This window comes from Ovis aries, chromosome 6, assembly GCF_016772045.2.
Source record: "Ovis aries strain OAR_USU_Benz2616 breed Rambouillet chromosome 6, ARS-UI_Ramb_v3.0, whole genome shotgun sequence".
Lineage (NCBI taxonomy): Eukaryota > Metazoa > Chordata > Mammalia > Artiodactyla > Bovidae > Ovis > Ovis aries.
In genome coordinates, this window is record NC_056059.1 from 17,017,354 (window position 1) to 17,034,390 (window position 17,037).

The 17,037-nt window shown below is 41.7% G+C and overlaps 1 protein-coding gene across 3 annotated transcripts; it reads right to left on the reverse strand.

Moving 5' to 3' along the window:
• Nucleotides 1-9,841: 9,841 nt before the first annotated feature.
• RPL34 (ribosomal protein L34) lies at nucleotides 9,842-14,535 on the reverse strand. Of its 3 annotated transcripts, none has more exons than XM_004009631.5 (5): nucleotides 14,475-14,535; nucleotides 13,425-13,498; nucleotides 13,243-13,342; nucleotides 12,632-12,735; nucleotides 9,842-9,953 (listed from the first exon to the last, which is right to left on the reverse strand). In XM_004009631.5, the coding sequence occupies exons 2-5, from the start codon at nucleotides 13,487-13,489 to the stop codon at nucleotides 9,869-9,871; spliced, it is 354 nt and encodes a 117-aa protein (XP_004009680.1). In that variant the 5' UTR covers nucleotides 13,490-13,498; nucleotides 14,475-14,535; the 3' UTR covers nucleotides 9,842-9,868. The 3 variants fall into 3 exon arrangements, with proteins under 3 accessions (XP_004009680.1, XP_042107078.1, XP_004009681.1); XM_042251144.2 differs by having other exon boundaries at nucleotides 14,346-14,498; XM_004009632.5 differs by having other exon boundaries at nucleotides 14,277-14,498.
• Between the last annotated feature and the right edge of the window lie 2,502 nt (nucleotides 14,536-17,037).

Sequence of the window (17,037 nt, forward strand, 5' to 3'; positions counted from 1 at the left end):
CAAGCCTATCTTTAAAATGAAAATGGTTTACTCTTTTAATGATGAAAGAAAAATTTTGTGAAAGCAGTATTTTCAGATGAATTAAATAGCAAACCCAGGATATTTAATTTTATATTTGGTTGCTTTGCAAATCATACAGACTTATAAAAGCGAGAACAGAAATGTGTATTTGTCTGGCAAGTTTTAGTTATTAAATCCTAAAAAAGGGGAAATTTCTAGTTAAGCTTTGAAAAGTAAACTTAATAGAATTCATTTTCAATATAGAAATTTTTAAAGAATAAATAACAACAGTGGCCTCCAGCACCTTCGTCCAGATGATTCCTGCTTGTTTTTCTTTTCCCAAATAAGATCACCTGTTCAGAGTTATAAAATTCAGAGTACAAAGGATTAAAAACACGAAAATCAAATGCCATCTCCCAGTTATCATCTCCTTCCTGTCCCCATCCTTTTTTCCCTGAGAGTAATCACTATTAGCAAATTCTTGTGATGAAGAATATTTTCCAAGGAATGTTTGACCCCACGATTAGGAACGGCATTTAAAGCAAGAGACTTTAATCTTTTCAAAAGAATGCGAACCAGAATGCGGATCACTATTTAGCTGCACATGTGAAATGTGCCAGTGGCCTGAGAGCCAAAGGCCGCCACCCCCGCCCACACATTTCAGAGTGGAGGAGAAATCAAAGCGCCTTCTCACCTCCAGAAACGATCTTTCCAGAGGTGAGCTATTTGGGGGACATTTGAACAGCAGCTGCTCCTGCTGTCTGCCAGAAGCCCGGAGAAAAGAGGGCTGTCAGTTCGGTCCTTTTAGGCACTGAAACCGATTTAACAAAACGAAACAATTCTAGCTTGGAAATGACAAGGGACTCTGGGAGACATTGATTTATCCATGTTTGCACACAGTGAAGAGCAAAGTATGCTTTATATATACCGAATAAAATATCTAACTTTTTAAGAATGTTGTAAAATATTTCCATATGTACATTATATCAAAGTACTTACCCCCCTCCCCAAGTTCGGTTGAAAGGAAATACCCAGAGCATTAGGCCCATCAGAATAGATGTCTCCAGTTGTGGTTTTCAGATGCCCTAACGTGCTTCTGCCCAGAACTAATCAAATACAGCTTGGCACTTTCAGGCGGGGTATGGGTATAATTTCTTACAAAGAGAGAGAGAAAAAAAAATCATTCTGGGTAAAACATGATAGAAGAGGATATCACTTGCCTTTTCGGTCTATTTCCAAAGTTATCACTTGTCTTTAATCATTCCAAATGAGAAGACTCCATAGTGACCATCTTCATGCACTGTGTTTGTGCCTCCGTAAATATATGAGAAGGCAGCTTTGGGACCAGAAGCAGGAAAACATCATGTGTTCTATGGTGTGGATAACACAGGATACTTCATTGAACCTCTGAAGTTATAGTATCTTCATTTTATCAGTGAGGGGACTAAGACTTAAGAGAGAGGAAGACACTTGTTCAAAGTCACCTAACTGGTGAAAGATCGACTTAAGATTTAAAGCCACATCCAGCTAACACCAAATTGTACACAGTTGACCCCTGAACAACACAGGCGGTTGTAGAACATCTGAGCGTGACTTAGAGTCAGTTGTCAGTATCTGCGGTTTTGCATCTGTAGATCCTGTAGTGCTGTAGTTTCTATATTTTAAAAAATCCATGAATAAGTGGACCTGGCAATTTAAACCTGTGTTGTTCGGCGTCAGCTGTCCTTTCTACCATAACTTGGGAAAGGCTGGTCCAAGATCCATCTCTGTGAGGATCAACTAGGTGATCTTGGTAAAATGCAGGTTCTTGGCCCAATCTTTGGAGATTCTGATTGAGGAAGTCTTAGGTGGGGCTCAGGAAACTGCATTTAAGACATCTTCCCAGGGACTTCTCTGGAGATCCAGTGGTTAAGACTCTGCACTTGCACCACAAGGGGCGAGGGTTCAGTCCCTGAGATGGAACTATGATATCGCATCCTGCATGCTGAGCAGTATGGCCAAAATAAATAACTAAATAACAAAAAAAAAAATCTCCCCCAGCAGATTCTTGGAGGCACTATGTGAAGACAGCCACGGGCTGACAGAAGTAGATAGTAGATTTATATGGATGGCCACAAGCCGAGAAATGTCAAGGACTGCCAGCAACAACCAGGAGCTAGGAAGAGTTCTATGCAGAGTCTCAGAGGGAGCAGAACCCGGCCAAGACTTTGATTTTAGTTTGCTAGCTTCAGAATTATGAGACAGTAAATTCTGGTTCTTTTTTTTTTAAAACAAAACTAACAAACAGAAACTCCCCAGCAGATTCTTAAGTGAATCTAGACTGTCTACACGGCAATGCACGGAAAGGGAAGTTTCCTATGACAATCCTCCTTCAGGCCCCTGACGTCTCTTTGTAAAGAGCTAGTGATCTCAGCTTGCTTTGACCGTGACCATATTAGCTTTGTTATTTATATTTAATAGTTTGTGTGATCCTTGACTCCTAGCAGGTTGAACTACTAGCTTCACTTGCTTGAAATTCCTTTAGCGGAAGTCAGTCTTTCAACCCACTGACAGAAATGTTGAAGCTACAATGTAAATAGTTCTAGAGGGAACATACTAACTCATGTTCACACATGAACATTAGCAGATGTGTTCTGAGATCAGGTTTTTTTTTTAATTGTTGTATAGTTGCTTTACAACATTGTGCTAGTTTATGCCGTACAACAAAGTGAATGAGCTATATACGATAGTCACTCAGTCATGTCTGCCTCTTTCAGACCCCATGGACTGTAGCTTGCCAGTCTCCTCCGTCTATGGAATTCTCCAGGCAAGAAAACTGGAATGGGTAGCCATTCCCTTCTCCAATGGGATCTTCCCAATCCAGGGATCAAACCCAAGTCTCCTGCATTGCAGGCAGATTCTTTACCATCTGAGCCACCAGGGAAGCCAGTATCAGCTACAGGTATACATATATCCCTTCCTTTTGGGACCTTCCTCCCAATCCCTAGATGAATGCCCCCCACCTATCTAGGTCATCACAGAGCACCAAGCTGAGCTTCCTGCACTATACATGAAAAGATTCTCAACATCACTAATTACTACAGAAATGAGGTTAGGTTTTGAAGAGAGGTGGAAAGGGACCCAGAACTAATGTTTGTTAATTCCCTGCTAGAAACCAAGTTCTTTATAACTTTTGGAAGTGGAGTATTTTTATACTCATTGGTGACTCACACAGTAAAGAATCTGTCTGCATTGCAGGAGACCCGGGTTCGATCCCTGATTTAGGAAGATCCCGCTAGAGAAGGGTATGGCTACCCATTCCAGTTTTCTTGCCTGGGAAATTCTATTGACAAGAGCATCCTGGCGGGCTACAGTCCTCAGGGTTGCAAAGAATCAGACACAACTGAGCGACTAACACTTGAAGACTCATAAAGCAGAGACTCAAGAGAATTTAAGCAGCTTCTCAAGTTCACATAACAACACTTGTGAAAACTATGAAATTTTGTCGAATACTCCAAGCCACACACCTGCATACGTGGAAACAGGGGTAAGGGAAACAAATGAGAGACTCCAGAAACTCTTCCCAGGGTAAGCACTGGCTTAGTGCCTGCACACACCAGTGCAGAGTTAATATTTGTTGAATGAATTGATGCCAGTTCTTCATGCCATCAAAGAGAACTCTCTAAACACCAGTGTACTGAAAACACTTTGGAGTCTCTTAATTGCCAGAGTAATTCTCTAACTTGCTCAGAGAGCAAAGCGCTTAGAAATCATGGTGCTCTTTTCAGAACGTGATCAGTTTATACATTAAGCCGCAAATTAACTTATTGTTAATCAGATTTTGTGAAAACAATATCCAGAATCGAAGATTTAAGAAAAAATATAAACCAATACATTCACCCATACATTTACAGTTTTGTCTAAAAATTGTGAACCTTCCCTTGCAAAAGTTTAAACCTTTATTCGTTGCTATTTCTTTTTTCCAAAATGTTAAATTTCTCCAGATAATGTTTGGAAGAGAAATATAATCTCCCTGGTTTGACATAGTGCATTCCCAGAAATTTTAGAATTTATTAAAACGATGCAAAAAAATTTTGTTTATATTCAAATGGTGTTTACCAAGGTTGAGATTATAGTAAGCAGGTTTCTCACCTACACAAAAATCTGATTGGGTACTGGAGAGTCACATAGGACTCAGGATGGTTTGTTGAGCAGGACTGTCCTGTACATTACAGAATATGTCAATCCCCCGACAAAATGCCTCATAGGTGTCATTCCAGTTTGAACCACTGATTTAAACTTATTACCCAAGAATCATAAGTGGCTGAACTAAAAAGCTAAACTACAAGCTCCTGGAAGGCACCATGTTATCATATTCACCCTCGAGCCCCATCCAGTGGCTGAAGCACAGCGGTCATAGGCCTTGTATCTTTCCCTGACTTACCCACAAGGGCGATGTTTGATATTGGAGCAGGATATCCTGGCCGACATTGGGATGACCTGAATTCAGATATTGGGTTGGCCAGAAAGTTTCTTTGTATTTTTTCATGAGGTGTTACAGAAAAACCTGAATGAAATTTTTGGCCAACCCAATAGAACAGGGTTGGGTGGTGGGGAGGTGGGGGGTGGAGGGGGGGGGCGGGCGGGTGGCGGCCATTTTAACATCCTCACCTCTTTTAACTCCCCAAATTGTCAAATGAATCATGCTTGAGAGAGAGTCCTTGAAAGCAAAGTAAAGAGAACAGGGTTGAAAAAGCAGTGATGCTTTGCTTTATCCAGAGGACAAATGGGTGTTAAGACTCCACACTTCTCTCGTTTGCTTTTTCTTTCTTAGAGACAGAATTGTGGAATTACCAATCAGGAAAAGACTTCCAACATGAAAACATGGTTTAAAATTCCATAGAGGAAATGGAATGGTAATACAAATCAAGAAGAAGGAAGACTATAAAACTTCCAATTGTTAAAAGAGCTTATTCCTTTAAAAAAAAAAAAGGCTGCTGTGTATTCTTACCCTTACTATGTTGAAAATGATATCCTTTGCAATGATTTTAAATTTATAATGAAAATTTTTGGATAATAATCTAAAAACGTGCGAGGTTCTGTATAGCTTTTCAAAATTCTTTACGGAATATACAAGCAAAAAAAAAAAATATTTAAAGGCCATTGAACTGTTTCAGTGGTATAGTGTTGTATAACCAACCTTAACATTTAGTGTGATAGAACAATTGTTTTATTTTTTTCTCACTGTCCTTTGGGTTGATTAGATTCAACCAGGCAGTTTCCTGCTGGTCTTGCTTGAGGTTTCTCATGTAGCTGGTCAGCTGGCAGCTGTAGCTGGTAGCAGGAGTCATGTAGAGCAGGGAAGGTCCACAATTTACAGCTTGCAGGCCACCTGTGACCCAACATCAGTTTTGTAAATAAAACTCTACTGGAACACAGCCATGACCATTCATTTCAGTACTGACCATGGCTGCTTCCACACTCTATTGGTAAAGCTGAGCAGCTGCAACAGAGACGACGTGGTTTACAAAGTCTTTACAGAACTTACTGTAAAATGTAGTAAACATTTGGATTTTCTTTAAGACCGTTTGTTCGATAGGCATGTTAAGCTGTAAACTTATTTCCAACCAAAGACAGAAAGAGAGAGAGAGAAAGAGGGCATAGCCCTGAGGCTATTTGCACAGGCCAAGGAATATAAAAGCTGAGTGAATATCAGGGGAATTGAGTCAATAATTTTGCTGCTTTTTCTCCTTAATAGTAGGTTGATGCCTAAATTATCTAGGGGATAGCATAATTTAAATATGCTCCGATGCACAGGAGTGTCTTTGCTCCTAACTGAAATAAACAGTTTTGGAAAGCTTTTCCTTCACTGGTGTCACTTAGGAAGGAAAAGGTGTCACAGATCTTTTGACTGTGGGGACAGGTGGACTTAAAGCTATGTGCTAACACGGATGCTCCTTCCCGGTGATTAACAATTTGCTCACACACATTAGATTTACTGAGCTCTAAATATTGAGAATGAATTGCGTTGCATGTATTGTTTTTATGTTTTTTTTTTTTTAATATAAATTGTTTCCTGACTTAGGGCATTTGGACATGTTGGTTCTTACATCTGGAATGTTCTCCCTTCTTGTCACTCAGCTAACATTTTGCTCTGAGCTTAAATGGGACTTCCTCTGAAAAGCCTGGCTTCACTCCCAGTGAGGTTCCTTTCTTACATGGTTTCACAGTGCTGGGTACTTCTTTTTGGTTTTTATTCTAATGTGTGCAATTAAAAACATATTTTTATCCTCATTTAACCAAGTCCCCCATGTAACCATGAGAATAGGGGAAGAGTTTGCTTGTTGACAATTGTATTAACCCAGCAACATTGTTCCTGGAACATAATTTAGTTTCTCATCAATATTTGTTGAATGAATGAATGAAATCTGAAACAAGTTATAAAGTAATATAAATATATGTCAAAATATTTACATAATCCTTCAAATTAACCAGAAACATTTAAGATTTACTCAAAATTATTGACTAGCTAATATCTTGGAAACCAGAAAGTATCTTTTGATCCAGAATTATTGTGGATATCATCCTTAAAAAAGGAAACTCACAGAGTCCTAACTTTTCTACTCTTGGTTTCAAATAAAGTGTTTATCATTGTTAAAAGAGATGAAACTTTCAGTGTTTCAAGATTTTAAATTCTGTTTTTCTCCATATTCACAGAACTGGATTCAATAAAAGACTCACTGTTATTTATAAAATCAAATTTCAGAATATTTTTAGATTTAATTTATTACAAAAAAATTTAAGGGCAAATAATAGTCAAAACATTTACCATATATATAGAGAGCTCCTGGTACCAACAAAATTATACCTAACTTGTGATAATAGACTCTAATTTGAATAATATCCAGTGACTTGCTGGTGATATAAACATCAAGCTCCTTGGAAGGGGAAAAAGAATTTTGTAGCACCTGCTGATTTCCCAAGTGTAAATACTCCTTCCATACCAATCTCAAGGCACCAAACTGACATCACTGAACACAGAGCTGGAAAGAGATGCACACAACTGACTCACACAGCTGGAGTAAGCTGGATCCACACTCCAGTGGTTCTATTGGTAATATCGAATAACTATAGGACTCTTACTGGCAGTAAGTCATCTAACTCCCAGGAAAAATCAGAATGTTCAGCTCTGCTTCACAGTCTTACTCTACAGGAACTGTATACGACTTTAATTGATGTGGTAAGACAGTTGACAGGTAAAGCTAGACATAGCCCTGACTATTAAAATTCTGGGAGCCCAAGTCACAAGTCACTAGTGTAAAAACTGTAGGTATGCCATTGGCACTGCTGAAGATGAACTTGATTTATTTATCTAAACATATGGAGACTTTCTGCTTTTAAGGGTGAAAGAACTCCCAACCCCCATCCCAATCCTTCTAATAGAATTTACAAGCAATTCAATGGAAGGAGAAATACTAGACTTTAAAAAGAAACCACTGACTACATTCACATGTCTTTTTAGGAGCCTGTCAAGAGTACTTTAAGTCACACACACAGAACTGGATTTAATAAAAGCTTCATCTTCTTTACAAAATCAAAACCCAGAACAGTGCAGAGTCCATTTTGGTCATTTGCATGGAGTCGATACTATGTTCACACCAGTCTTGGCTCTTCTGTGTCTACACATCACGAGATGAACTCTGAGTGGTGGTGTGGGAGGCTGAGACAGGTGAAAAAATGGTCACCAGTCAGGCACAGTTCACGTCCCGTCTTGGGGACTGCATGCTTGTGCTTCCCCCAGGTTTGTGAGGACCTCCCAAGTGGCTCAGTGCCAAAGAATCCACGTGCCGACGCAGGAGACGCAGGAGACACAGGTTCAATCCCTGGGTCGGGAAGATCCCCTGGAAAAGGAAATAGCAACCCACTCCAGTATTCTTGGCTGGAGAATCCCACGGGCAGAGGAGCCTGGCGGGCTACCGTCGAGTGTCCCAAACAGCTGAGCAGGCACGCAAGCAAAGGCAGAAGGGAGCTTTCTTCCCTCTCCCCTGCCCATCATGTGAAGACGCAAGAAAACAGCCATTGACCTACTGCGAAGAGCAGGGGTCCTCACCAAGAACAATCTGCCAGCACCTTCAATTGGACTTCCCAGTAGCAGTCTCCAGAAATATGAGAAATCAATGTCTGACATTTAAGTCACCCAGTGTATGGTAATTTGTTACGGCAGCCTGACCTAGGAACCTTAGGAAGCATCACTGTAACCCTAATAATTAAAGTTGACTAGTGAAGTACTGTATTCCAGTCCAAGTTTATGAATTAAAAAAAAGATGGGCATAAATGAAATAGCAATCTGTATAAAAATGCACACAAGTGTTAAAACAGAGAAAACCTGGCAAGCCCAAATGCTCAAATGAAAGCAACTATTGACATCATGCTACATAGATTTGATGGCATATGTAGTCACTTAAATAATTACTTTGAAAGAAATATGCTCACAGGGGTTAAGTGGCGGGAAAGGGTTGAATATTTACACATATAATATGCTTATAATTTTTTTTTTTTTTTTGGCGGCATTGGGTCTTCATTGCCCTTGAGCCGGCTATCTTTCGCAAGCACCTGGGCTGTCTTTAGTTGCAGAGGGCTCTCTACTTGCCCCTCGGCACGTGGGATCTTGGTTTTCCAGACCAGAGATTGAACTGCATCCCCTGCACTGGAAGGTGGATTCTTAATCACTGGACCACCAGGAAGTTCCACAACTTTTAAGATTTGGGGATTCCCTGGCAGTCCAGTGGTTAGACTTGGCACTGCCACTACCAGGTCTCCAGTTGGATCCCCAAATGGGGAACTAAAATCCCATAAGCTGCACAGCACTGCTAAAAAAAAACAAACAAAACAAAACAAAACACCTAAATTTAAAAAATAAACAGAAAACAAAATGGGAGGAAAGATATCAAACTGTTAAAAACAATCATCTGTATACTGAAACTGACTCTGGGAAAAGCCCCTGATGCTGGGAAAGATTGAAGGCAAGAGGAGAGGACAGGATGAGATGGTTGGATGGCATCACCAACTCCATAGACAGGAGTCTGAGCAAGCTCCAGCAATTGGTGACAGGCAGGGAAGCCTGGTGTGCTGAGGTGCATGGGGTTGCAAAATGTCAGACACGATGGAGTGACTGAATTCAACTGATGCTGAAACTGAAGGTGATTTCATTCTGTTTTTCCATACTTTCCAAATTATCTATGAAGTTTTTTTAAGCCTAGTGGACATTTCAAACTTAGAAAAGACTGAACTATCTGAACACCCTTAAAGCGAAGTGGAATTAAAAGACAACTGCTCTTTGGAAGAAAAGCTGACAAATCTAGACACGGTATTAAAAAGCACGTATTACTTTGCCTACAAAGGTCCATATACTCAAAGCTATGTTTTTTCCAATAGTCATGTACGGATGTGAGAGCTGGGCAATAAAAGAGGCAGTGTGCTGAAGAACTGATGCCTTCAAACTGTGGTGCTGGAGTAGACCCTTGGACAGCAAGATCAGAGCAGTCAATCTTAAAGGAAATCAACCCTGAATATTCACTGGAAGGTCTGATGCTGAAGCTCCAATACTTTGGCACCTGATGCAAAGAGACATTATTTATCAACAGGAACAATATGACATAGCCTCTAGGAGAAAATACATTATAGTCCATATTTTAATGTCATCTAGCGGTACCATCAAAAAATTCCAGCAATCACTGACCTCCAATTATTTTCAGAAAAAGTGATCAACTAAAAATCAGTGTATGTGTGGGGAATCTCCAGTAACCACAGAAACCAAAGCTGTACACTAACAAACCACAACAGAAGTTAACAGAATGAGGCGTTTTATTACTCAAAAATGGTTCATTTTTTATTTAGCTTTCTGACTCTGTGCTTGTGCTTTCAATACTTTCACAACGATCTTCTGCTCTTCAATAAGGAAAGCGCGCTTGATCCTAGAAAAGAAAGTATTAGTTAAAAAAAAAGTTTCATAAAAAACTGCATAGCATGGGGGTTGAAGAGGGAGGGGATGTATGTATACTTATGGCTGATTCACAGGGTTGTATGGCAGAAACCAACACAGCATTGTAAAGCAATTATCCCTCAATTAAAGAAATTTTTATACAACCTCATTTCATCACTGGGATTCAAGACTAATGAAACTACTACATTTGTCAACATGTCTTAGAACTTCCATTTAGGGAGGAACCTCATGGGAATCTCCTGGTGGTCCAGTGGTTAGGACTCTGAGCTTTCACTGCCAAGGGTCTCAGTTGAAAGAGGAAAGCATTTTATTTATCACTATTATTGCTGCTAAGTTGCTTCAGTCGTTTCCGACTCTGTGCGACCCCATAGAAGGAAGCCCACCAGGCTCCCCCATCCCTGGGATTCTCAAGGCAAGAACACTGGAGTGGGTTGCCATTTCCTTCTCCAATGCGTGAAAGTGAAAAGTGAAAGTGAAGTCGCTCAGTCGTGTCTGACTCTTCGTGACCCCATGGACTGCAGCCTACCAGGCTCCGCTGTCCATGGGATTTTCCAGGCGAGAGTACTGGAGTGGGGTGCCAAAATAGCCAAGTCCTTATTACCATTTGTTAAAGCTACTTCCAGAGATAAAGCACTCATTTAACTCCCACAGAAACCCAGGCCCCATGCGCCCCATTGGATCCCTGGCTCCCCTCAAAACCCTGGGGTTTCTGACTCCTTCAGATGTCCCAGATGAAATCACACTACAGAAATAGTTGATATCCTTCTGACTCAGAGCAAAACAGACTCCCTCAGTGTCACAGCGAATGCTATACTTTAAGCTATGCTACAGATCTACACCCAAACCTCCAGAAGCTAGGGCTTCATTTTTAATAAATATGCTCATGGGGTTACACTCAGCAGAGCCCAAGAACCAAAGACCGCTAATAAGTTCCTCTACCTTGAAATTCACGACCCATTCATCCAATGTACCTTTCCAATTTCATTTCTCATTCCCTCTGGAATCTCAATGTGTCAGACTGAACCATGCTCAATCCCTGTCGGCAATACTCTCTTCACCTCTTGTGAAAACTTACCCAGCATTCAGGTTCCACCTCAAATACCACCCCCAGATTCTCAGCTACTTTAATGTCATTTCCTCTCCAAACTTCAACCATAGTTAAATTTTCCTGTATTAAGTTATATATATTTTGCTTGTATTTGTATCAATGTAACACACCTAACCTCCCCTTACAAATTAACTCTTGAAAAGCAAAGTGAGGTCAGATTTGGTACAGGGACTGAGCCAGATCATTTCACAGAATGAGTTGAATAAACTGGAAGCAAACCATGTCTCTGAACCAATTTATCTTATAAAGACCAACACCTCTCAAATCTTTCCACTTAGGTCTTTGTGTGTGTGTGAAGTTGCTCAGTCGTGTCCAACTCTTTGCAACCCCGTGGACTTAGCGCGCCAAACTCCTCTGTCCATGGGATTCTCCAGGCAAGAATACCGGAGTGGGTTGCCATTTCCTAGCCAGTGGGGTTAATTAAGAGCAAGAGCCTCAATAAAACCTGGAATGAATCCTCTTACCAGCTGTGAAACTTTGAGCAACAAGCCTTGGGTTTTCCACAAAAGTAAGTAAATAAATTGATACCTCCCCGATGGACTTTTGACAGCTTTTCTTTTTAAAATAGGAAAGGCCGCACAGCTCGGCATGCAGGATCTCAGCTCCAAAATCAGGGATGGAATCTGGGCCCCCTGCATTGGGAGCTCTGAGTCTTCTTCCCCACTGGACCAAGTCCCTGACAGTGTTTATCATAAAAACCACTGAGTAAGTATTATCCTTATACACCCTACTCCTACCTATGCCACTACCTGGAGAAAGGAACGGCAACCCACTCCAGTATTCTTGTCTGGAAAATTCCATGCAAAGAGGAGCCTGATGGGCTACAATCCACAGGGTCGCAAATAGTCAGACACAACTGAGCACACACACACGCCACTACCAATCCTCATCCATATCCACAAGACCCAACAATCTCCCAATAACCCCCTTTACCCTCATGAAGCCTTCAGGTTCATGCACGTACCATTTCCTTAGCCTTAACAATGTAGAGAAACTGTTCCCAGCATGCATCCTTTGTTGAATGCCTTTACTATCCACACTGGGGCACATTCAGTCTCTGGGACCCCAAAGGTTTCCCTGCCCTGTTCAAACCTCATCAATCCCCATATTTGTAAGAATCAAGCCAAAAACCTGTCCTATAGGGCCTTTCCTGACCTGTGACATTTCTACCTTTCCTAACATCTCCCACAATGCTCTGCTCCAACCACGTTAGAATCATACCCAGCTGTTTTGTTTCTACAATCTTTAGACTTTCCACTCCCCATCATCTACCTAACCTTCTTACCAGATCAGGACTCAACTTTTTAATTTCTACATAGCATAAAGATGTCAAAACATCATACCTAAATTAACTGGAATATAATTAATATAACTTTTAAATTTGTACAGCACCAATTATCTCCAATCAAGGAAGGACTCTAGAATATGCAACTCTTCTCACTAATCTATTGATTAGCATGCAGTGCCACACACACACACACACACACACACACACACACGCACACTTGTTTAAGACAGCCCCTCTGGTTTCAGTTACTTACCTGTCGCGGACACATTTAGCACACATGGAACCACCATATGCTCGGCTGACATGTTTCTTTGTTTTAGACAACCTCATGAGAACTTTTGGTCTCACAGCACGAACCTGCATAAAGAAAACGCTGAGATTATTTTGTGAAGCTTTAACAGAAATTTTCCTTGATATTTCATGAGTGTGAAGTGTAAACATTAACCATCTACCCGAACAGCATTTCACTCTATTTGTCTTACAGGCTTTAAAAGCAAGCCTACGTTCTTCAGATTTGGATCATAAGTGGTGGTGGTGAAGTCGCTCAGTCATGTCTGACTCTTTGCGACCCCATGGACTATAGCCCACCAGGCTCTTCCGACCACGGAATTTTCCAGGCAAGAATACTGGAGTGGGTTGCCATTTCCTTCTCCAGAGGATCTTCCCAACCCAGGGATCGAACCCAGGTCTCCCACACTGCGGGCAGATGCTGTACCATCTGAGCCACCAAGGAGCTTGGTGGATCATAAACCCTTAGTAATTCCCCACCCTCCTACTGGTGACCTCTCCTTCACTCACTCCCTTATGGAGGAATTAATGTTCAGAAGTGCAACCCTTGTTACTCATCGCAAAAGGTTCACTTACCCCTCTAAGTCGGCCTGGGCACACACCACATGCAGATTTTGGTGCTTTCCCAACCTTCTTGGTATAAAGGTAAACAATTCTATTACCAGGGGTCCGGGACCTAGGAAGTAAGAGAATAGACAACAGCTCAGCATTCCGCAGAATAAATGACAATACCTGTATTAAATTCTGCAAATACTTACAGCCTGGTTTTGTTAGAGGCTGTATTGTAGGATAGCCTACGACGGTATGTCAGACGCTGCACCATCCTGAATGCCTAAATAGTTAAGAAAAAACAAACAAACTCAAACCTTAAAATGGAATCACAGTTTACACATTATCCATGTATGTTTTTATACAGGATATCCTTGCACTAAGGTATCTTATGAGGATTCCATGTTTTAAAACTGGCTGGCCCTCTGTACGGGCAAATTCTGTATCCACAGATTCAACAAACTGCAGAGCAAAAATATTCAAGGAAAAAAAAAATTCAGCAAGTTCCAAAGAGCAAACGTTGAATCCGCTGTATGCTTATAACTATTTACATAGCTGTTCACATTGTATTATGTTTTATAAGCAATCTAGAGATGATTTAAAGTATACGGGAGGATTTTATATGAAGGACTCGAGTACCAGGGATTTTGGAATCCTCCGGGTTCCTGGAATAATCCCTCGAAACACCGATGGACAGCTGTACTTCTCAATTTCCAGTTAACCACCCCAAATAACATATTAATAAAACACACATTACACTGGAACTGTCAGCCGACACGGAACCGGCCGTTTGCCTCTCCAAAACCAAGACAGAAAACTCCAAATTAAAACACGTTTAATTTTCTCTGCTAATAGACTTAGAAAGCATTTTGAAATGACCCTGACATGCCGCTCCTCGGCCCTCCCAGAGCACAGCTACCGGCGCGGCGTTAAAACGCGACCCTAACATATGAAAACGTTCCGCGATTTCGCAGTTTCAAGCATCCGAAACAACTCATTTGTTTCCGAACGCTGGACTGCGAACGCGGCAAAGCCAGGGGTGCTGAGCTCCGGCCACTCACTGATCCAAAGCGAAGGTCGGGATCGAAGGATGTCTAAAGCTAAAATCCGAGGAACAGCTCACCACCAACCTTCCTCCGAAGCCCTTACACCTAATGCTAAGTAAACAAACTGCCTGAGAGATCCTGGCCCTTGCAACTCCCCGGATGGCGGCCGATTGTAAATGCAGTAGTGATAAGCGAAGAAACAAGCAACCATACCTCTAGATGCCGTCCCCGGAAGAGGAAGAAGGAAGTCCTTGCGGGGTGAAGGGTCAAATATGACCGCGCATGACAGGAAGTAAATCGTTGGAAGAGGCGTGGTGACAAGGACGCCGCCATGTTGTACGGAAGTCTTGTAGCGCCCCTCGGTGGGGGGGAATTCATAACACCGCCGTGTTTGGCTTCAAGCGACGCGCCTCCTCTCCGTGGGCCGGGTTGTGTTTCAGCCTACCGCTTACCGCAACAGCGACACACAGAGGTCATTTGGGGATCGGTGTAGAAACAAATGATAAAGGAGCTAGCTGCAAAAGGCAGAGGTGGGATAGTTCTGTTCAGTTCAGTCGCTCAGTCGTGTCCGACTCCTTGCGACCCCATGAACCGCAGCACACAAAGCCTCCCTGTCTATCACCAACTCCCGGAGTCCACCTAAACCCATGTCCATTGAGTCGGTGATGCCATCCAACCGTCTCATCCTCTATTGTCCCTGTGTCCTCCTGCCTTCAATCTTTCCCAGCATCAGGGTCTTTTCAAATGAGTTCAGTTCTTCGCATCAGGTGGCCAAAATACTGGAGTTTCAGCTTCAACATAAGTCCTTCCAATGAACACCCAGGACTGATCTCCATTAGGATGGACTGGTTGGATCTCCTTGCAGTCCAAGGGACTCTCAAGAGTCTTCTCCAACACCACAGTTCAAAAGCATCAATTCTTCGGTGCTCATCTTTATAGTCCAACTCTCACATCCATACATGACCACTGGAAAAACTATAGCCTTGACTAGATGGACCTTTATTGGTAAAGTAATGTCTCTGCTTTTTAATATGCTGTCTAGGTTGGTCATAGCTTTTCTTCCAAGGAGTAGGCGACTTTTAATTTCATGGCTGCAGTCACCATCTGCAGTGATTTTGGAGCCCAGAAAAATAAAGTCTTTCACTGTTTCCACTGTTTCTCCATCTATTTGCCATGAAAGGATGGGACTGGATGCCATGATCTTTGTTTTCTGAATGTTGAGGTTTAAGCCAACTTTTTCACTCTCCTCTTTCACTTTCATCAAGAGGCTCTTTAGTTCTTCACTTTCTACCATAAGGGTGGTGTCATAAGGGTGGTGTCATCTGCATATCTGAGATTATTTATATTTCTCCCAGCAATCTTGATTCCAGTTTGTGCTTCCTCCAGCCCAGAGTTTCTCATGGTGTACCCTGCATATAAGTTAAATAAGCAGGGTGACAATATACAGCCTTGACGTATTCCTTTTCCTATTTGGATACAGTCTGTTGTTCCGTGTCCAGTTCTAACTGTTGCTTCCTGACCTGCATATAGGTTTCTCAAGAGGCAGGTCAGGTGGTCTGTATTCCCATCTCTTTCAGAATTTTCCACAGCTTATTGTGATCCACACAGTCAAAGGCTTTGGCATAGTCAATAAAGCAGAAATAGATGTTTTTCTGGACCTCTCTTGCTTTTTCCATGATCCAGCGGATGTGGGCAATTTGATCACTGGCTCCTCTGCCTTTTCTAAAACCAGCTTGAACTTCTGGAAGTTCATGGTTCATGTATTGCTGGAGCCTGGCTTGGAGAATTTTAAGCATTACTTTACTAGAGGTGGGACAAAATCTACCTTTTTCCATTCTCATGGGTGCTAGGACACATTGGACTTACAGAGCATCAATTTTAGGGTTAGGCCTCAGTTTAAATCCCAGTTCTGACACTTCGCACTAGGTCACCTTTGAGACCTTAACTGTTCCTTTTTTTCTTGTCATTCATTCAAAGCACAAGTTTTGCAAATTAGGATTTTAATCCAATATGTGCTGATTATTAGTTGTGTTATGTTGGGTGAGTCCTTTAATCTCCAAAAGGAAGATAGTAACTACCCTGAAGAATTATGTTCGTGATCAGAGTCATTATGAAGTTAAACCACTCAGTACAGTTTCTTGTAGAGAGTACTCAATAGATGGTGGCTCACTTTAGGATTATGTGCGCAAAGTTTCTTGAGGCTTCATATGGGTGTAAAGTTTGAGCTGGGCCTTAAAGATGAGGAGGGAGGGAAAAAAATGTTTGCATTAAGTGCCTCTGTTTATTTTTCCAAGAAGAGAGTCCTTTGCTTTCATTATATTGTCAAAGGGGCTCAGGACGTCCAAAACAGTGAAGAGCACCTTGGGCTCTAAGGAAAATGGCTGAAAAGGGTCTTTACATACTGAGAGAGAGTTGTATGCTGGTGTATTGGGGAATGCTTTTAAAAAATACATCTTTAAGGAAATAAGAAAGGTAAAATTAGGGCACCCACAAGGTGGTTACTACTGAGTGTAGGATAAGGGAGTTAGTGAAGGCAAAGTTTGGAAAAAGAACAAGACCGGCACTTTACAGGAACAGATCACCTTTAATGAGGCAAGAAGGGGCAGCAGTCAGATTAGTGAGCTGCTGCGCTAACCCAAGAAAAGAGTAAAGTATATATAGGCATGTATGTGGCAATCTACTGTCTTAAGGGGGCCTGTTCTTCTCCAAGGTTGTTTGGAGTAGTTGTCTCTTAAACGGTTGGGGCAAGAAATTCTGGAGATCGGCCAGAGGCTGG